This window comes from Oikopleura dioica, chromosome 2 (genome assembly GCF_907165135.1).
Source record: "Oikopleura dioica chromosome 2, OKI2018_I68_1.0, whole genome shotgun sequence".
Lineage (NCBI taxonomy): Eukaryota > Metazoa > Chordata > Appendicularia > Copelata > Oikopleuridae > Oikopleura > Oikopleura dioica.
This window is the reverse complement of record NC_137292.1, coordinates 9,459,848-9,480,772: the sequence shown is the minus strand read 5'-3', so window position 1 is coordinate 9,480,772 and position 20,925 is coordinate 9,459,848. Positions and strand designations below refer to the sequence as shown.

Genomic DNA, 20,925 nt, shown 5'->3' with positions numbered 1-20,925 from the left:
TTTCAATATCTTGCTCGATTACGAAGGCGGCGAATTGTTTCTTTCAGAAGTTCTAAAAAGCGAGATATCTACCCTACCTAGAAATACTGCGCACAATGCCCTTCGAAGACAAAGACAGGACGAGTTCTTATTTTCATTTTTATTTATTGATGTTGATTATTGTACCATTTGTTTACGAAAAAAGAACCAAATAATTCAAATTTCGTATTAATTTGCGTTATTTTCCTATGGATAAGAATATAATTAACATTGATAAGAATAATGATGAAGGACACTGAATGATCTCAAAATTATCATATTGAAGAACCCATTGAAAGAGTCGTCAAAATATTGAAGAAACTGAAAGGACGAATAAATTATTCGAATTTATCCAGCTAAATTTGTCCAGTCGTAGTACATCTCCTGAAATACGCTCAAGAATGTGTTTTGCAGAGCTTTGTTGCCCTAAATATGAACAGCCGCAGCTTGTCAAGAGGCTGCGCGCCCTTTTGACTGATACACCATTTGAGGAAAGGTGCTTTTTCGTTTATTAGTATTCACCCAAATTAATTCCAGGCGCATTTTCGTTATTTTTTTCTTTATGAATTTTTATTCAAATGATACACCTTGGTCAAGCCGGGAAACCCTCGATATCTCTTCATGCTAAAGAATGCTTGGTCTGCGTATATAAAAATTCGCTTCGAAGATGTGTCGGAGCGATTTACGGCCAAAGAAGCGTGGAATTTGATATATGCAGAGCTAAATAACGCGTCACGGGGCTCTCCAAGTTCTCAAGTTCATTCTATTTTCGGACTTTCCGGACTGATACTCGCGTTGTGGATGTATCGACGAGTTCATGACGTTAGTGAAGACGTTCAAACATATCTAGAGTCAGCGATTGAAACCCTCGCTGCAATTTCAATGCCTGATCGTGATGATGCCGAGCGGCGGTACCGACTACTTGACTGGTCGCACTACAAAGCAGACTCACAAACAGGAAGGATAACAACAAGCCAGTCGGGACAGGACGCTTCCCACTTCATCATGGGGGATATTTTACCTGTTATTTTGGAGTTGAATTACACCAGTCTCGCGGAAGAGTACAGCTCGCGGTTGAAGGCAGTTTGGAGAAACACAGAAGACAAAGATCCATTTGAAATGATTGCTCTTGGTGCTAATGCCGTAAAATTTGGAATCATAGATAAGCAGCTCAAAGATTTGGCTGCTAGTGAAATAGAAAAGACAGATGTTGATCTCAATAGAAGCGAGATTATGAGAGTTGAAGGAATTGTTGGCGCTCTGACTGTTACAACCGCGTATGAAGAAAAGTTGAATGCGAACAAACTCGTCAGACATCGGAAAATGTTTTACCGTTATGGATTTGGTTCACACGCGCCGGCAGAAAATGCTGATCCATACAGACTAGGATCATTATCATGTTTGGATGCGGACACACACAAGGCTATTCTTGATGATAATGGACAAACGTTCAAAGGACGCCTAGGATCATTATCATATTTTGCTGGCGTTCTCCATTCAAACAGGTAGTGGAATCTCACTCGCACAGCTGAGATCCCGGATACTATTTTTCAGACATCCGGAACGAGCCAAACGGGATGCCTTTGCTGTTCTGTCTCGATTTTGCTCTAACATGGAGGAGCATCCTGAAATTATTCTTTCCATCGCGTAAGAATGAATGATGAAATCAGTAATAATAATTTCAACAGGGCAATTGACTTCCTCGGCGAGTACCTTCTCCTTGGGTCGGAAGGACATAGCAGTGGTGCACATGAGCTCCCACAGAGCTATCAATACCTTGACGAGCATCTCATGCTTCCGACAATTTTCTCGCAATTGAAACCTTCGACGGAGCGGCAAAGGCTTTTGAAACTTCTCAGGCAGGAGATCCCACTTTTGATCTTTCATAATTTTGTCGGTTTTTAGATGCATTCAAATCAAACTAAAGTTTCCGCCGATCGATTTCTTCCGAATTTTCATGCCGATATTAGGATGGTTTTAAGTTTTATTTTATAACTTTCTTTACATATTAATCTTGGATATATCCAGAAGATATACATCTCTAAAACTTGCCGAAGATGCACATTCTGCTGATTTTGAAATCGTCGAATTGATCCTCAATTTTTTCCTCAACCAGATTTCATTTTCTCCGGAAATATTGAAGATTCTGATCACGTATCTCCTTACCAATGTCCAACGCAAGCAACATCTGGCTTTTACTCTACTAAATTGGGAAGAACTTGCACCTCATCTGCTGAGAGTTCTTGATTCAATGCCTGAAGCGCTGAACATTTGTTCCTACTTGGTGAAGAGAGCTCCAACGAGAGTTTGCTCGTTTGACTATTTATGGCGATTTCTGAGGTACAGTGGCGTTTGCGGTTGCCTCCCTGTTGGAGCGTCCCTCGTTGCCTCCCTATCCAGACGCTCTTTTTCTAGAAGGGCGCATTAAATCGAACCAGAAATCGTCCCGCGTTGCCTCCCTCTTTAGACTAGGGCTCGCCATGAAATTTTGAAGTCCCCAGTGGTTATGTTTTTCTTGTTCCCCATGTTTTAAAACCCAAAACTCCCCATATAACCATACCCTGAAACTCAGGCAAAAAAATTTTAGAGCGGAATTTCGATAAAAATGGCTCTTTTTGGGGGTCTGATGGCTTAAACGAAAAAATTAACGAAGAAACCCTCCCGAATCTACTAATTTTTGATATAAAGATAAAGCTGAGAGTCTGAGCTTTAATAATCAGTGTTGGTTAGGGTTCCATTTAAGAATTTATTTATGAAAAAATTGTCTTTTTTGAGAAAAAATCAAAAATTGACGTATTTTTTTATCAGTCATTCAATATTTTTCAGTAGTTTTCTTCGATTCTCCCCAGATATGAGACAAAACACTTATAGAACAGAGCATTGCGCTTCCTTTTAGTACCTTGCCGGCTCGGGAAAGCATGGGGAACTCGAGATATTAAAGCTTTTCTAGGTTGAAACGAGGCCGAAAAATGATGAATTTCAGGGATTTTGAGTAAAAATTTTCGGGTGAAATCCTGATTTTACCTCTAAAAGAAACTCAATTAGCTTATTGAAAAGAGCAGGAAAAGTTACGCTAGAATAATTGAAAAAATGATGAAATTTCCGAAAAATGACGTCATGGCACGTGATTGAAGTCCCGAAAACTGGGATTTTGGCCTAGCTCTAGAATTTTTTCCCCAAGACTAACGACCGACATAAACATATCATTCGAATCAGGAAAGAAAGGGGATCATTTTTAGGCAGAATTCGTAGGGGAGAATCGACCTCGACTTTTTTTTGGCGAGCCCTACTTTAGACGCGTTTGGATAGGGAGGCAACAGCAAACGCCACTGTACAGTAACTTGGCTCCGGATCAGAGTTCCGAGTCACAAATATTAATGAATATGCTTCAGTTTCCAACAGATCTGCCAGTTTCTGCCGTCAGTCCTCAAAATGCTAGACTGCTATAATCATCATGGCTCAATGAACATATGGTGGGAGCTCGGAAAATGCCTTAACTTTATGAATTCTCTGAAGACGAGAGGTAGCGATGACTTTCTAAAAACTGTGTCTTTCTCGGCGTCTACTGGCGAGTTAATCAAGATTTCCACCACATTGACGCAAGAAGTTATCCACTACAAAGACCTTCACAAGTCTGTAACTCCTCTCATTCTACGAGCAAAAAAGCGTAGAATCTACCCAACTCTTTTCGAGTTTCTGACAAGGGCTAAAATCTCAGAGGTTTTAGCAATTGAATGGATGCCTGACGTTCTTCAAATTCTCAAAGAACATCCATCTTCAGAAGAAGCGTTGGAAGTCTATCAGTTTCTCGCACAAAGGGCTTCCGGCAAGCCATATGTGTTTATCAATAAGAACACGGACCTAAAGACCATGTGTTCTGCAAGAGCAAATCTTCAAGCACAGCTGGGAAAAATACCTGAAGGCATCGAAGAGAATCTGCGAAATTGCGTTCTTGAAGGTCTCCGAGCTAAATCCAGTTGGGCAAAAGCTCTTATTCCCTGTGTCATGAAAAAAGGAAATCTTTCCGTGGAACTGTCTGATTTAATCTACTGCTAAACTGCCTGTGATCACCTTTAGATTCACCGTTTCCATCCAAATACAGTGCAAAAGTATTTCAGAATGACGCAGTCAATCCCAAAACTGTATAAAGAAATCATGTCAAAAACGAAAAAGCGATTCATAGGTTTTGGTAGGAAAAAAGCGATTCAAGATGCGAGAGCGGAATTATCCTTGTTGTACAAAAGCTTAGTAGACGAGCTAGACCCTGACTATGCAGCTTATGTCGCCAAAGGAAGGTTTCCGTCAAACCTTTCCAACAGTCTTGGCATCTAGAAGGCAAAAATAGTATTGTGGAAATCACCAAACGAACACTCGTTTTCCGTAACGAGCATGTGTAACTTACTCACTTGGCCTCAGTGAAACATTAACATGGAAACCTCCAAAAAGGAATAGTAGAGCTCGACTTGGGACAAAGCGAATACAAATCCGCTGCAATCTGGGAGAAAAAGATTGCTTTTGATCTTCTAAACAAGGGTCTCGCCGACGATGCAGAGAAATTACAAGTGACTGATTTGCTACAAAAATCTGCACAGCATCACCAAAAAGCAAATTGCGAGCAACTTGCCGCTGCTATCTATCTTGATGCTGCTGAAAAGCTAGCGGAATCGTCCGCCGCGCCATATTACGACCAAGCAATTGAGGAGCCGCAAATACGCGAAAATAATCAAATTCAACTTCGATCGTTTATTGAAAAGGCCGCCAATTTACGAAATGACGACACCAGCGGTAATGATTAGGTTCTCATATGAAGTTCTTCTGGGTCATTGGACTAATGAATCCTTTATTCCACTTTTTAGCTCTTTTGCTGGTAAAAGCTGGCTGCTTCGTCCGACACTTTCCCGAACACGCCAAGAAATTTTTTCAGCGCGCGAAGAGAATCTCGAACAAGTCTGTCGACGTGAAAATAGCGATGACGATGTTAGACTTACACGTAAGTTCTCTTACGTTTCATGGTCTGATATTCTTCATTAGGTCGGGGAAACCTCACTTCCGGAACGTCTTCTTGATGGAAATGACGAGATGTCGGAAGTTGATGATTTGATAGAATCCATACAGATATGGAGTGGGGATGATGCATACTTAGATGAGAATATGTTCTCTACATATTAACGGCTAGTTGGCCCTTAGATATATGTTCAACGGTATAACTTATACCCTATTTAGAATACCCTAATATCATAAAAAAGCTCTTTTGGCAGTGGCGACTTCCGGATTAAAAGATAAGCTAAGCGTCAGAGCATAGACGATTGAGCTACTAAATTTGATGAATGATAGCCGCATCCCTGTCTAGCATGAAGATCCCGATTCATTAAGTCGTCTGATTGCGTCCGTAGCTGAACTAGGCGAGTTTGCTCAAATACCAGAGCTACGCGCATTCATAGTCGAAATTCTTATTGATTTGCTTCAAAAAAGCGAAGAATAAGGTAACCAAAAAAGATGAGTGAGATATAACTGTATAAAAGTAGTTTACTTCTGCTGAAGATGATTCGCCACGAAAATGTCGCGTCAATTCCGGAAAAGGGTCAGAGGTGCTTTCATTTCTTCATTCAGTGCTTCATTTCTAAATATCCTGGCCATATGATATGAACCATTAGAATCACCTTTACTTTCCTCACACCTCCTAATGACGCCGTATGAAGGAAGATTGGATTTATCTGTCAGACACAAGATTTCATCATTCCATTTAAAGTTATCCATGTCTTAAACTACTTTTTCCTAGTATGAATGAATACAAAGTATATTTGCCATAATAAGTAACATTTTTAAACATTCTTCGAGCCGTTGAATTCTGTACTCGAATGTTGTATTTCTGAACTGCTTCTTGACGGGCCAAGTAGAGGCTCTGCTTGCGATGGTTCCCGCATCATGTGTACTAAATAAAATAAAGATAAAAATCATTGCCAAAAATCAATGCCAATTGTGATCTACCTTCAATAGGTTGAGGAAGAAAATGAGAGACTTCCTTGTCTTTCTTCGCTTTTGACCCTCTCACAGATCTGCCACTATCGTTAATTCCAATATGCCACGGCCTCTTTTTGTTCGCATTAATTAGTATTTATTGAGTTGAATCACCTGCTTATCGGGATTGACGGTCTTATACTGCACAGAGCTGTAGATACACCAGTAATTTTCGTAAACATTTTCTTTGAATTTGCACTCATTGGTATACGTCTCCTGAAAGAAATATTTCCGAGAAAGTAAGTCGATCGATTGACTTACAGCAGGAAAAAGTTTCCCTGAAGCATTCATCCCGACGTAACATTGCGTTTCCACTTGTTGAATCGCCACTTGTCGGAGCCCCACGGGAATCAGGTAAAAAATCGTCTCTGGTCCATCAGACTTGACTCCGCATACTTGCAATTTAGGCTGCTCTTCGTCTGTTAGTTTCATCGCAAGGTTGAGTCCTGATCTGCATTGTAGTCGTGTCTTGACCGCCTTTATTTGTGGCTCTAAATTAAACAGTCCGAAGTGAACAAGCGAAAAAGTAGACCAGTAAGCTTGACCGAGTATTTTCTCGAGTTATGATACGAAGAAAGCCTCTCTGGTTGAGAGAAAAACAACTCAATTAGATAGTCTTTAAAGTCGCTTAGTCTCTCCATATTCAATTGTCAATTATCAACCTCAAAAACTATGGTTTTGCACATTTTATTGCCCTAGTAAATCCTCACAACTCTCCTTAACACTTTCATATATCCGCGTGTATCCGACATAACCTTTGGTTTTCGTTTTTTCCACCTTATCCGGCTTCTCTTTTTTCGTCTTGAAAAATTTCATATAATTCTAATTTTAAAGCTTTTCGTCTTCATAAATGGCCCTGATCAAGCGATAAAAGAGTAATTGATGAGAGATGACAGTCTGATCCCATTTTGAATTAGCACGCGTAATCTGAAAGCCTCGACATGGATCCTTTTTAGCAAATCCTCGCTGTCCAAGAGAAGCATTTACCTTTTGATTTTTGATGTCCCAAGTGGATTTTCGTGTGGCTCTTGTGCCTTATCAAACGATATTCAAGTTACGAAAAGAGATGCTCACGCTCACCCGGGGGATTTTTTACCATCCGCGTTCGCTCTACTTTGAGACTCATTAGTTGGCCTTCTCCAACTTACGAAATGCGTTATTCTCTTTATAACGCTTCTATCATGGTTTTCCTTGTCATCGGATTTTAACTTATTGAAAAGAAAAGAATTCAAATTTATTGTTATTCCGAAACTGCAAATGATGGGTCGGTGTATCTCTTTATCATGGAAATTTAGTAAAACTCTGTTACCTTGCGACCTAGACCGCAGCAAAACCATTATGTGATGGCATTCTCAGACGAAGCCGCTTTTAGATATAACAGATTGCCACTTGTTTATTTATAAACGCACACTATCTGTCATTATTGCTATTTATATTAATACCAGCTCAAATCCGCGGGCGACTAAGTTACTGTGTATAACCGATACGAAGTTTTTTTTCCATTCCTTAGGTCGATAGATTCTAGCGTTATCAACGAGCAGCTCATGCTCTTGCTCACTGCCTTTTTATCTCTCATTTTTTTTTAACAAACTGAATGTGATTTTTCTAAATGAAGCTAAATCAAAAAAGGGGCAATCGATCAGACATGGAGAAAAAATTAATTTCACTCGGAGATAATAAATCAAGGCGAAGGGTCATACAACATGCGGATCACTAACCTATGATCTCTTTCTTCTGCCCCAAAAAGAAGAATACTTTCTCGAGGGGCTTGAAGAGATCTGCGGTTGATGAACTGAGCGAACTCGATCTGCCATTTTTGTTTCAAAAATATGATTTTGGGAGAGCTGAAAGTAAATGATTCTGAAACATAACGACGAAAGTCGACAAAATCTTCATCCCCGAAAGCGCTTTGCCTCGGCGAAAGTGACTTTGAGACTCGTTTTTTAACTGAAGGTCTCTTTCCGCCTGGAGGAGCTCTGATAGAGGGTCTCTTGCTTCTGGCGTTTGTCATTCTTGCGCCGATCATTTTTGGGTTCAAAAACACTCATCGACTGTTTGTTTTATACTATGAAAACAGGGCCAATCTCGACTTTACCTTTATGGTGATGATGGTCGACAAGTTCCGTGTCCTCGCTCTTCGAGGCGCAGGAAAACAACCGCGAAACCATAATTCTCTTCAATTAAGGCCAATCTGACTTTCTCTCTCACCCGCCAAAGCCAGAACGGTAAATACGACTTTTTATGAGCATAACAAGGCTAATCACAACTCATGGCTTTCCCTCTAGGCTAGAGTCTCTAGCGTAATTATTACGATTGTAAATTTTAAACCTACCGATCACTTTTTTCTTCAAAACCATTTTTGCTTCTTCAAAAATTTACTGGGTATGAAAAAGGGATCGTTGTGCGTTTTGTGAGAGGAGGACATTATGATGTCAGACATTGTAATTGCAACTTGTCGGCCCGTTAATTGTTCTCTACCTTTATAAAGATGTCGCTGGAGACTTTTCTTCGAGAAAAAACTCATCCTCGTCGGGCCCAGCATCAACTTTCAAGGGTTAATTTTTTGAAAAAAAATAAAGCGAAAGACTCCTTAAATTTGAAACTTTCCTCGTGCGTGGTTGAATCTCTCCATCCTCCCGATCCTCGATGAAGCTGAAAATTTTATTCCTTCCTCTGTGAAGCTATTTGCACTCTGTTTACCTGAAGATTTGAGCTTTGGCTGGAGAAGATGCTCGAAATAAACTCTCTCATTCCAAGTTGAGATGATGACACTAGAATGACAAGTTTTTTTTAAGAAATTAGAAAATCATACCTGGAGTTGTCTCGATAACAGTGGAGTATCTCCCTCTGCTCGCAAAATTACTAAATTACAAGACGGAAAACTCAATTGCAAAAGAAAAAACTATGAACCTTCTACGAATCGCCTCTATTAGTTTGGCTTTCAAATGTATGACATTTTTAAGACAATAATTAAAACACTCTGATAGCCATTCCTTCGTCATCTTGACATGGATGAACTTTTGAAGCCCACTTGTTGAATGCATTTTCTACGACTGCGTTTCTGGAAAAAAAACTTAGCTCAAACAGGGCAAGAAATACAACCTTGGCGAAGAAATAGAATCTCTTTTTCTTTCTTCCATTTCAAAATAACAAAGTCAAAAAGAAGAAGTGAAGCCATCACTCAATCAATTACAGTCTAATTACTAATTAGCATTCATAGCCTTCTGATTGAAAAGCAAAATTTTTCAATTACACCTTCCAAGGAAATCGATATTTTGAAAAGATCAAGTTCAAAAAAGCTGAGTTCCGATTTTGAAGAGGAAGATGTCTGCTGGTAGAAAGCACTTGAGTGTTTTGACTCTTGGCCTTTTTGTTATTCACAAATCTGTTAGTCTAACAAGATTTCAGAGTCAAAGAGATGTAGTTCAATATTTTAAACTCTGGTGCACTTTTTCGAAGACTCAAACAGTAAGATTGTAGTAAGTCTAACATTTATTGTTCAAAGGAGTTTATTTTGTCTGTGTAATAGCTCTCGAGCAATATAAATTCATTTACCAGCATCCAGATGGCAAAGCCCTTTGATGAACATCTTTCCTTTTTATTTTTGTTCAAAATCAAAGCTTCCTGCCTTTTTTCTTTGTCTTTTTCATAACATTTTTTGTGATGAATACACGGACCACACGTGCGCTTGGGCCACAGTTATGAATTCTGCGCAGCGAGAAAACCAACACGCCATAGAAAAATTGAGGATAGACATCACCTCCGGTCCTTCGTACTTTAGGAACAGTGATAGTAGCATCAACTACTGTTTGTTACGAACGAAAAGATCTTAAGATCAGTGCATTGCTTCGACAAGAGCTTAAATTTTTATCTGACGATGTTAACATATCGTTTTCGATCCAAAACACATATTGATCTATCTTCCCAGACCAACCCGATCAGTCGTTTGGACAAAAAGTATGAAGACAAAATCTTCGACAAACTGGAAGTTTTATTTAAGGCGCAAGTCTAGGATAATTCCATGCCAAGGAATTCTTCCGTTGACAGAGATTCTCGATACGTTATTTTCTATTTTTAAGCCTTGAAAAGCTTCAAACTAATCACTGGAAAAGTGCAAAAGATGTCTTCATCGAAGTCGCGTTCAAAACTGGCCCCTCTGAGCGATGGCTTCTCAGGGCCGTGTAAAAGCTCATTAGGATTTCATAATAATGATATTTCTTGAATTGATCAATCACCAGTGCACCAGTGCTTCTCGTTTGTAAACTGGATTGAAGGTGGCCTCTTTGTGTGAAATTGAAATTGCCTTCTGAGTAAATCGCTGCCTCGCGGGCGCGCGTTTCTAATCTCCTTCTGATTGCGACAAAAGTTAAATTAATTTGGATTCAATGAGCTCAGCTCAAGAGCTCTTTGAGAAAACACATCGAAGGAGAGAAGTGTTATTGAGTCTCTTTTACCCGCAGAGAGTGACAAATTGACGAAGAATCTTTTCAGATCGCGGCAAACCGACATTTTTGAGGTAAATTGACAAATGGTTACTCTTCCTTGATTTCAATTGCCAACTTGCTGGGCTTAAGCGATATCTGTTTAATTAAGGTTACCCTTTGCCGACCAAGAACATCAAAAATCAGCTACATAAAGCTTCAAGTCGACTTCGAGGCCCTAGGAATCGGATCAGATTCTTTCAATAGATACAAATTATTATGAAAACAAAAAAAATCATCCTAAAACAGCTTCCCCTAAATGGATTTGCCAGCGACTCCGGCTTGACGCATTGAGAGAAGGAGAACTCGACTGGCGATCTGTCTTGGAGTTCAACGGCGAGATTATTTTCTCGAAGACGGAAAGTCGGGTCTTGCGTCCACAGTCATCTTTTCCTCATCAAAATGTCGCAGGAGGGGATTATGAATCATAATTTATGATTTTTTGAACTTTAATTTTCCGTCAAGAGCGTCATCGGAATTAGAAGTCCTGTATCAAGCGCTTGTTTAGTTTTGAGCATAAGTTGTGTATCTGTCGGAATCATATGTCACATGACAAATCGAATTTCTCATAAAACCGCCGTAGACTTCTCATCTGGTCTAAATTCACTGCTTTCTGGCTGCCTACCCGTGGGAATTCTTGTAAGTCGGCGGCTCTCTCTCTCTCTCTCGTTTTTCCCCGATTGCCCAGTCCGACCCCGTGTCGCTCAATAATTTACAAAACTGCGCTGCACTAGAGCGGCTTCTGGCAGCCCACTGTCCAGATCCATTTCTCTTGAGAAATATATTGGCTCAACTGGAACCTATGCATTATGAACTGAGACAAGATTGAACGATTTTATTTAGGAAGGCAATCTCAAGCAAGAGAAAACAAGAATGAACAGAAACTTTGACTCGCCGAAAAGGAAGATAAAATATTGGATCCGGATCAAGGTAAGAATTAAAAATATTTATGCAAATGATACAAAGGTAACTTCGATCAGATAGTTAGAAAATTTTCAGACATGCGGTCAATTATCTACGGAGGGCTTCAACGGCATCCTAATGACGCTAATTGGCACTAAAGATTGGTCTAATCCCATCGCGATAAATGGGAAGCTCACCGGAGAGTTGCAGTACTTATGCGTTGATTTGGAGCCGATTGGAAAGGTTCAGAAAGTGCTCTTTGACAATGTGACACGTTCAATTCCAATTGATTGGGTGCAGATCATACCGGATAGCTCCAGTCCTATTTTGCTCACAAATATACAGGTAGAAGAAACTCCGATGTTGCTAAAAACCGGCAATTATTAGCAATCTGGGAATAGGATGCTCGCGCTCAAAGGCTTCCAATACAAAGTTTTTCTAATGACTGGCCAAAAGTTGAGAAAAGATGCTGTCAAAGTAAGTGAGTTACGCACCGTTTGTATGTTAGTCTATCAATTTAAGCTATCGATCAAGCTTATTGGATCACGAACAAGCTCGCAAGTTCATGAGCTCAATACGAAGGCCTTGAGGGTCGGGTCTGAAATTGAGACTGATTTCTATGACAAAAATCTTGGGCTGATTGAGAAAGTTGTGCTTTATTTAGACGAGGGAAACGCTGGCGCAGGTAGAAAATTGACAAGTTTATCATAGTTAAAATATTTATTAAGACCTCTATCTCGAAAAGATTAATATTCAAAAGTCGCGCAACGAAGTACTGGATCAAAGCGAATTAAGGATACAATTCGACAAGAGAATTTTGTTTGAAATCAACGATTGGATCAAGTTCAAACCGGAAGGGCAAGAATATCAGCACAGAGTGGAGCTTTGCACAAGTGATCGAGAATCCTTCCTCAAGCTTTCAACCTCTTGGGATGATATTGCGAAGACTTTACCAGGATCATCCAGCGCCCGTGTTGGGTTTATTACGAGATCGAGGTCTGGCGGAGTGAGGAGCTCCTTTATTGAAAGACAATCTGAGAATAGGTTGATCAAAGACCATAAAAGTTACTTTTATAAGTTCTTAGATTTTTCACATTTCCGTGTTTTAAATGACTTACACTTTAAAATTTTCAACCTAACAAAGCAAACTTGGGTCATGTCAATATCGAATCAGAACATATCTCTGTCACCAGAAAGTACAGTAAATCTCGCTCTTCGAACACAAAATACAGTGATGGCCCGGCTACAAGTTCCAGCGCTCACAGGGAATCGGATTGATACGATCCATTTTAAGGTGGTAGAAACAGCTTTTTTGAAAAAAGCCGGTTTTTGAACGGCGCCCAAGCTCAGCAAACCTTAGATTATTTAATTTGCTCTTCGATTTTAGTTAGATTTATCTTAGATCTAAGAACATCTGTTTTTAAAATTATTTTTTGTTTACCCAGTTAAGCGGTAGAGAGCGAAACATCAACCCATCTCGTCGAAAATGCCGATTTTTGCCCATTTTCAAGCACGATTATCTCGAGTCATGTGATTAACCGAGAATTTCTAATCTCATTTTAAGAAAGTTCAATACTTTTTCTAGGAGCATCTATGATTGAAATTGCGTAATGTCAAAAAATGATAATGTTGCGAGGCCGATTGAAACTTGTGTTTCAAATTTTCAAAATTTTCAATTTTAAAGACCATTTCTTCGTGATACCCTTAAGTTATGGTCCTAACAAAATTATTCAAGATGATCATGTGATCAAAGCAAATCTATAATTTTCGCGTTTATCCCCTTATTAAACGATTTTAACTATCGCTAAATTTCGAAAAACTCAAATTTGCGCCAAAATTTCAATTTTTAGGGCAATTTTAAAGGCGTTCCAACATAGTTAGAATAAAGTTTTTGATAAAAATTATATTCTTCATGCATTGGGTTATCAAAATCTTTAAAAAAATTTTTAAAATTCCATCTTTGGCAAAAGCTGTTTCTACCCCCTTAAGGATAAAGAAATGATCCCAAATGTGGATCAAGTATCATTAGGTTAGCCTTCTTTGAAAAGTTCGTCGTTCATACTGTTTATTAAGATCTTTCTCATCTGGCGCCGTCTGACACCTGGTATTGTGAGCACATCTTGCTAAAGAAGCTATCGTGCCGCGGGACTATTATGTTTCCTGTTTGCAAACAGCTCTCCCGAAACGTGAAGCCGCTTACATTGACCCCGGGAGTGAAGTACCGTGTTTATGTGTATTCTCCTGCGCGATCAGAAATCGGTAGAAGAAGCTTCTTGAGGTTGCGTGGCAGGTGAGTAAATAAATAATTAATACTGATTCGTCGTTAAAAACACATCCGATGAAATTATTTCTAGTGATGGAAAAACTTCAAAAATCCTTCACTTATCCTCCGAAGCGGAGAAACGCTTCAAGCAAGAAACTGACGACTTTGAAGTTACATGCTTCGATTTCGGGGGAAAAGACATTGGCAGCATAATTGGCGGTGTCCTGTGGACAGAAGATTGCGTCCGCTGGTACTGTCATCAAATCCAAGTACAGCTTTGCCGAATGGCGGCCGATTCAAAAGTAAACTGGACTTTGGCGAAGATCTTCCCGGTTGAAAAATGGTAATTCAATTCATTGCGATAAGCAGTTGAGCAAATTAACGGTTGACAAATGGCCATTTTGTAACGCATTTTGTAATAAACACGGCCGGTTATATTCACTCTGGAAGAAGTAGAATAGATTTCTTTCTCACTCTGTTATGCCATCAAAGGATTAACGTTAATTATTTCAGGATTTCGAAGCAATCGCCCGAACCCGTTACATTTGAATGAATCAAAAGAATGCTCAAATCAAAGAATAACCCTTTACTACTTCAAAAACACGAAATACATTCAATTCATAGTTCAACTTTTACGAATGTTTTCAGAAGCGACAGATCGTTTTTCAAGTTTGAATCTTTATTTTGAAGTAAATCAAGCACTCGTTCTATTTATTAAATATTGCGGTATTAGTAGCATTCTGTGGAAGTTTTAGACAAGCCTAATAAAAGGTCTAGCCCTCGTGGACATGTCGGAAGCTGCAGAAACGTTTGAGCATTTTCGGGTTGCGAGCAACATCATTTGGGTTTATGAATTGTCCAAAAGAAGCCGTGGATTCTGTATCACGTAACGTGGCGGATGCGTATTCAACCATTGCGTTTTTATCTTCATTTTCCGCATTTTGTCCTGGAAATCAAATAATTGATCGTATGGGAAATGGTAAATTAAAATTTCATTATAATGAATTTTCGTCTTTTGAATTAATAATTCTGAATTACTTACCAAAACAGCCCATTTTCTCAATCAAATTTCCCATTTTTCCATTATAATTTCTTCAAAATTCAAATCTCTTTACTTTTCTTATTCTGCTCCCGTCGAGATCTCCACGATAATCTTCCCTTATTCCAGATTGCTCTTTTTATTGCTTGACGGGTGGGGCCCTTCTCGCTCTCCTATCGCTCGGTAGGCGCAGCGGGGTACTGTTTTGGCAGCTCAGGGCCGGTCACCCGCCGAGCCCCGATATCAGCACTCCTCATCGGCTCATTCTTTTGGCTTCTCCGAGGGATTAGAAAACGCAAAAGTAATTTTTACATGAACCGCAAAGAGCTCGACTTTCAATACAACAGACTGACTGACTTAGAATTGGCTTAAAACTAACCAACAGAACTAAATATTGGTATTTTACGAATACGACCAGGTCTTCTAAGAAACGAGAAATCAATATACCTGGTATTTCTGTATGTTTTTTAAATTTATGATGATTTCTGGCAGAAATGATCTCTCTCATATGAAGACGATTTCTCAAAAGCTAATTAATTTCATTATGAAAGAGAATAAATTTAATCCCGCACTGTCCTTTACCACAAAAATCTAAAGTAAAAATTGTCTCCCACAGAAAGGTAGCCTTTTGCATGTGAAAAGACCCGGAGCTCGAGTAAAAATATTTTTAACACGCGATAAGATAAGTAAAAAGATAAGCCGAGAAGAAATTCATGCCAGCGCTGCAAAAAAATAATTCTTGTAAATCTAGTTGATATGTAAACACCCTGATTTCATAAACTATGAGCAGGTGTCTCCTTGCTTGGGAGAAACTGAGAGCGGCTATCAATCATTTTACGAAATTATAGGCCTTTGCGGAGAACACAGGACTTTGAGAGGCACTTGTTCGGGACAAGTATGTGCCGCGATTTTCTGTGACATGAGAATTCCTCAATCAACCCCGATTACGATAGTGAACCTCTACGTGAAAGCTGCGGTATTTCTTATAAATTGAAAATTTGCGAAAAATCTAACGAAAATGTCAAACTTAAAGACTTATCATTTGGCGGAGAAAGAGAAATGCGCATGATATAGGTAGCAGCAAGAACTAGTTTGTGGCAGAACTCGGGAAGTCAGTCGATTCGGTTGATGACTTATTTTTCTCCGTCAGAGCTAAAAAATCTCTGTTCAGTGCCATAAATTGGTTCTAATTTGACGGAAATAAAGCTTGTTTTACCTTGCCTGACCCGGATTCGTGTACGCACAAGCTTTTTTTTTTGCCCCTGAGTATGATGAAGATGATGCTATAAGAATAACAATTTTTTATTAGCAAATCTCAGGGCATACAATGTATTGTTGCCCAAAAGAAGAGATACGATATTTTCAATATTTATTTGCCTAGTTTTGCCTAATAGACAGAAATAATGAACTTTAATCGGATTCTTCTTCTGATGATTCATCATCTTCCTCCAAATACTCGATGAATTTGACGATATTCTCTTTGAGTTCCTCCTTGATTTCAAACTTATCATTCCAGTGAAGAATAACGCGCTCATCCAACAAGTCAGTGTTGTACAAAACCATCAGAACCTAGATTACCAAGGTTATCAAGACATACTGCTTGTCGATTACCTTTTGGGTTAACAGTTTTGTCGTGTCAAACTCTTCATTAACAAACTGCAAGAACTCCATTTGCATCTTCACATTTGGGTTTTCATTTGGACAGAGAAAGTTTCCGAGCATGTCTTTTAATTGTTTCACATGAGTTTGGAACTTTTGAATCGAGAATTTTTCATCTTCTTTCGACAGGCCATAAATAGCGAGACCAATGGCTCTGACAATTTGAGGAACTTCAACTGCGTACGAGTTTCGGGAACCTAATCATTGAAAGAAAAATGAAAGAGCTTTCGCATGCCTGTTATTTCCGGGACAACATCAGCAGAAGAAAGTTTCTCTCGAATACATCTTGTCACTGATTCCTTGACTTCGTTGTTGAAAAGCACCAAGTTCTTTTGCCTTTGTTTTTCCTCATCAAAGCTTTCTTCGTCGGATTCTTCTTCGTCCTCTGAATTTAGGGAGTTCGTTTCGTGAGATTTTTCTTCCTCCTCGATCTTCACTCCGCTCCAAAGTTGCTCGGCAGTGGACTCGAAATCGATCTTAGCAAGATCATCCGCCTTATCAATGTCCTCGTCGTGCGCCCAAATTAAAATCTCTTTGCCTAAAGAGTGCAAAGTTAAATTGGAAAATACAAGAGAAAAGCCGTACCGTCAATGGTTCCTTCAAAACTAACATCATCAATCGACAGCGCCGTCAAGTCTGCGAAATCGTCCACCTCTTCTTCATCTCCGCAGCTCAAAATTACCGGCTTCTCCGAAATAATCTTCATGGCAACATTGTGGCTGATGACAGAGCGGGAAGCGATCTTGGAGCCTTCGTAGATCGATACATTTTTGCCAAAGAAAGACCCTTTGATAACACACGACGACTCTATCTTAGCGCCAGGCGCGATAACGCAGTTTTCAATTCGAACATTATCGCCTATTTTGCAGTCATCGCCGATGCTTGAATTCGTTACGAAGGAACCAGCGCCGACTTCGACGCCATTGCCAAGAACACATCGCTTTTCAATGATTGCTGTTGGAGAAAGACGCACTCGCTCGCCTCGATAATTCTCTGATTTCTTTGTCTGATACGAGGAAACTTGTTTCGCTCGGAACTGGTAAGCAGGAGTGAAGGGAGAAATCACTCGGTTAAAGACAGCTTCTGTTATCAACTTCATTCTGTCCAGCGATGTGACGACATCGCCAAACTCATCCTCTTTGATAAGGGAAAAGAAGACTTCGCTGGTTCCAATACCCATGTGCTCGTCGTCAAGAGTTTGCTTCACGAAATCGTTCATGGACTGAAGATCGAGATTTGCTGGATCAGCGAAAATACTTGGAGTTTTGGGAGAGCAGATGAAGAAGCCAGCCGAGCGCAGGTCGAGACGAAGCTGCACACGCTTTCGGATTTTGGACTAGAAATTGTCTATGAGCTTAGATCAGGCTTTTTACATACCTTGAAAATACCAGCTTCAACGTCGAATGGTTGGTTAGGGGGTCCAGGGCTCCTGAATGATAAAACCTTTTTGCCGTCGTCGTGGGCAATGAAATAACTCTGATCGTCAGATAGTGAGCATTTTGAAAGAGCCATGTGAAGGACAGCATTTGGATTGGCTGCGGTGACTCTTAGAAAGTCATCAAAAACGCGACGGATATTGACGTTGGTGACCACACTTCCGGAGAGAAGAACGAACGGTTGCTCTTAGTAAGGTTAGGAAGTTAAAAAATATTCGGATACCTTTCGAAACCATGTTATCTCGATCGAAACATCGGAAAATATCACCGACAGACTCGAACTCGGAAGAAGAAAGATACTCAATTTTGCAGATGTTGTTCACTAGAAACTGACAGTTTTGGTTAATCTCAGATGAAGTTACCTTTGTAGTTCGACTGAACAAATTTTTGGATGACATTTCCATACTTGTTGGAGACGAGAAGGATCTCCTGGAATTTGCATCGAAAAACAAGATTATCGAGGACATATGCAAGAGTAGGTCGATTCGCAATCGGTAGGAGACACTTTGGCCCATCGAGAGTGATTGGATAGAAACACTCATCAAAATCATCGCAGATAACGACAGCTCTGAAGATCTCTTGGAGCTTGTCGTCTTTTTATTCCCTCTTTTTGGGGGCATCTTGGTCTGAAATGAAAGAATTTTGAAATCAAGGAAGAGTCACATGTACAGTTTTTCGTTGCCGTCTTATGGCTCAGCAAAGGATGAATCTTCGATGCAGTTTATGATCTGTTGAACTTTTGTCTTCTTGATCATCCACTTTTCTTGCTCGTACATCATCTTTTGATGCTTTTTCATACAGTCTTTGTAAGCTTTCGTTTCTAAAAATCAATGAGCGTTTGTAAGAGTGTGATGAAATACCTGTTCTTTTGGTTCCTTCAAGTGTCGCTATCCTTTTTCTTATAGTTTTGAGATCCATCTCCGCATATTCTATATTTCTGTTGAGCTTTTTGATCAAGTTATGCTGTCTTGGCAAAAGGTATTCCATCCCAGAGATGTTAATAACTAGATAGAACGCATTTCCACAAGCCTCTTCATTCGATGTCAAATATCCATCATAAGGTGAGAACATATCTTCGAAGAACATGTGATCAGCGAGCTTTGTATACTTCACTTTGCAGGTCGCATCTTTCGAGATGATTTGGGGGAATTCGTTGATTGCGCTACCGATGGCAGTTCCATACTCCAAAATATTTACTAAACAGGATAAGTAAGCACAAAGATCTCCTCTTACGCACCTTCTAGTTTATTGGCCGACTCAAGGAGCACCACGAAGTTATTAACGCTCGACACCACAGCCCGTGCCATTTCATGCGATCCCTCGATGTAATCAACTGGCAAATGCTCGAGCACCATCTTCGCCTTCTCAACTGGAAACAACTCATCATCTTTTCGAACAGACATCGGGAGATGTGCTCGCATTTCGTCAGCGAAAGAAGGAAGAATAAGACGTAAAAATCGCAAATAATTATCCACGACGGAAGCAAATTGATGGAAAACTGCTCTACTTGCATCGTTTGGTTTCGACATCAGCGGTATTGCGTAGTCTTTGTAACCCTTGTTTCTCCAAGAAATGCTTTTGAACCAGAAGTTCGCTAATTCGTTGGTGAAGTTATCAAAGTTATTTTCCTCGACAGAATTATGAAGATTGTCAGCCATTTGAACGAATCTTGCCATGAACAACTTGTCGAGTCCGCCCAAATGAGCAGAGTCAGCGCTACATTCTCCGTGATTTTGATGTATCTTCTCAATCAACTTGCATACTTTTCTGATTTGATTTTGCAGCTTTGTTAGTTTTTCGATTGGTTCAATAGGTTTATAGTTCGAATCCATTTCATCGAATTTATTTGATACGTCAGAAAACATGAGCCATCTGCAGATTTCTTTCTGATCCTCGAGCACTTCGAAGTTGTCGTTGATCACTTTAATTGTTCTTGTTTTATCAGATTCAGCAAGATCACGTGTTCCTCGTTCTGTAGAATTCAATATCCGAGTAAGATCAACCACCTTTGGATCCGCCGAGAAAATCCCGTTGCCGTCGTATATGCAAGAAGCGGAGATAAACTCGTCAGAAAAGAAGAGATTCGAGCAATTAGGAATCTTGAGAAATCCATCCGGCTGAGAGATATTCCGCACTGACTCGTTGAAAGACAAAAGAACAGCGTCACCGATTTGTGGACGCAGACATTCGCCCGAATCAGGACACGCACGGTACTTCCACTCCGTATTTTCTTTTGACCCTTGTTCTTGAATAAATTCGGTGAAATCACGCTTTGACATCCCGAAAAATCCGAGTCTTCATTGGAAATCGTTGATTTATAAGGACAGAATGGCTTAAAATATTGTGAAAGCAAGTCGTTCCTTGCAGAAAATTACCTCGATTGAGTTAGGATCTCTGACAGAAACGGGATCTCCAGTTATCTCCAGCGAGTCATCCGCAATCAGTTGGAGCTCTCGCCCTGCTGGATTTACGAGCGTTCTTCCAATTAAATGCCCACATTTTACATTCTTCGAATGAATCTTCAAGAATCCTTCCGTCAACATCTCCTCTGGGAAGATATTCAACACTTGAATAGCTTCGTCTCCGTCCAGAAGAAAATAATTATATCGATAAACTTGCAAGCGACAGCCATGGCCATCGAGAACTTGAGCCGTGGATTTCTTACTGACGGGGTTTGTAAATCGACGATTCCCAGAGTCTACCCAGTGGAGCCTCTTCTTTCTTTTGATGAAGCCTTTTTGGTTTAGGTCATCAAAAACACTAGGAAAATATTAATCTTTTTTATCATTTTAAATGCGCGCACCGGATAACTTTTTCAAAATTCAAAGCGGGCTCTTCAGGGACTCCCTCGATACACAGCTCTTTCATGTGATCCGCGAAACTGGCCGGAATTCCGTCGATGGAGAACATTTTCAACTGCGCTTTTCTACCAGAAGCTTCGAAATATCTCCTCGTTATATCTGCTTGTGTCGATACGTATAAATCCGATTTAGTTACTTCACTGCTCGAAGGAGGAATAAACTGCGAGATGACATGAAGGCTTCTTTGAAGTCTGTAAGAAAGAAGCGTTTTTGCGAATCGACTGCTCGACAAGTTCATGTTCTGCAT

General features: G+C 39.9%; 6 protein-coding genes and 1 long non-coding RNA gene across 7 annotated transcripts; 3 read left to right on the top strand and 4 right to left on the bottom strand.

The window, feature by feature from the left end:
* The first annotated feature begins 309 nt into the window (after positions 1-309).
* Positions 310-4,344, top strand: LOC145697336 (uncharacterized). The gene is made up of 6 exons (XM_081774525.1): positions 310-1,523; positions 1,573-1,665; positions 1,707-1,877; positions 1,924-1,988; positions 2,076-2,358; positions 3,411-4,344. The coding sequence occupies exons 1-6, from the start codon at positions 640-642 to the stop codon at positions 4,072-4,074; spliced, it is 2,160 nt and encodes a 719-aa protein (XP_081630651.1). The 5' UTR covers positions 310-639; the 3' UTR covers positions 4,075-4,344.
* Positions 4,289-5,973, top strand: LOC145698163 (uncharacterized). The gene is made up of 6 exons (XM_081775365.1): positions 4,289-4,313; positions 4,465-4,803; positions 4,875-5,008; positions 5,050-5,139; positions 5,369-5,501; positions 5,541-5,973. The coding sequence occupies exons 1-5, from the start codon at positions 4,289-4,291 to the stop codon at positions 5,498-5,500; spliced, it is 720 nt and encodes a 239-aa protein (XP_081631491.1). The 3' UTR covers position 5,501; positions 5,541-5,973.
* LOC145697337 (fibroblast growth factor 14-like) lies at positions 5,586-8,261 on the bottom strand. The gene is made up of 5 exons (XM_081774526.1): positions 8,132-8,261; positions 6,298-6,527; positions 6,151-6,252; positions 6,007-6,109; positions 5,586-5,950 (listed from the first exon to the last, which is right to left on the bottom strand). Exons 1-5 carry the CDS (start codon positions 8,202-8,204, stop codon positions 5,841-5,843), a joined length of 618 nt encoding a protein of 205 aa, XP_081630652.1. The 5' UTR covers positions 8,205-8,261; the 3' UTR covers positions 5,586-5,840.
* Positions 8,262-12,568: 4,307 nt separating this feature from the next.
* LOC145696841 (uncharacterized) lies at positions 12,569-14,313 on the top strand. Its single transcript, XM_081773942.1, has 5 exons — positions 12,569-12,714; positions 13,410-13,449; positions 13,494-13,710; positions 13,775-14,026; positions 14,197-14,313. Exons 1-5 carry the CDS (start codon positions 12,577-12,579, stop codon positions 14,234-14,236), a joined length of 687 nt encoding a protein of 228 aa, XP_081630068.1. The 5' UTR covers positions 12,569-12,576; the 3' UTR covers positions 14,237-14,313.
* On the bottom strand, positions 14,231-15,531 carry LOC145696842 (uncharacterized). The gene is made up of 2 exons (XR_014133825.1): positions 14,726-15,531; positions 14,231-14,629 (listed from the first exon to the last, which is right to left on the bottom strand). It is a non-coding gene; the product is annotated as an uncharacterized LOC145696842 (long non-coding RNA).
* A 549-nt stretch (positions 15,532-16,080) lies between these two features.
* LOC145696736 (translation initiation factor eIF2B subunit epsilon-like) lies at positions 16,081-18,455 on the bottom strand. Its single transcript, XM_081773821.1, has 7 exons — positions 18,180-18,455; positions 18,041-18,139; positions 17,759-18,003; positions 16,967-17,717; positions 16,617-16,919; positions 16,334-16,578; positions 16,081-16,291 (listed from the first exon to the last, which is right to left on the bottom strand). Exons 2-7 carry the CDS (start codon positions 18,051-18,053, stop codon positions 16,133-16,135), a joined length of 1,716 nt encoding a protein of 571 aa, XP_081629947.1. The 5' UTR covers positions 18,054-18,139; positions 18,180-18,455; the 3' UTR covers positions 16,081-16,132.
* Position 18,456: 1 nt separating this feature from the next.
* LOC145696737 (uncharacterized) lies at positions 18,457-20,916 on the bottom strand. The gene is made up of 5 exons (XM_081773822.1): positions 20,621-20,916; positions 20,193-20,577; positions 19,055-20,149; positions 18,678-19,013; positions 18,457-18,637 (listed from the first exon to the last, which is right to left on the bottom strand). The coding sequence occupies exons 3-5, from the start codon at positions 20,094-20,096 to the stop codon at positions 18,504-18,506; spliced, it is 1,512 nt and encodes a 503-aa protein (XP_081629948.1). The 5' UTR covers positions 20,097-20,149; positions 20,193-20,577; positions 20,621-20,916; the 3' UTR covers positions 18,457-18,503.
* Positions 20,917-20,925: the final 9 nt, after the last annotated feature.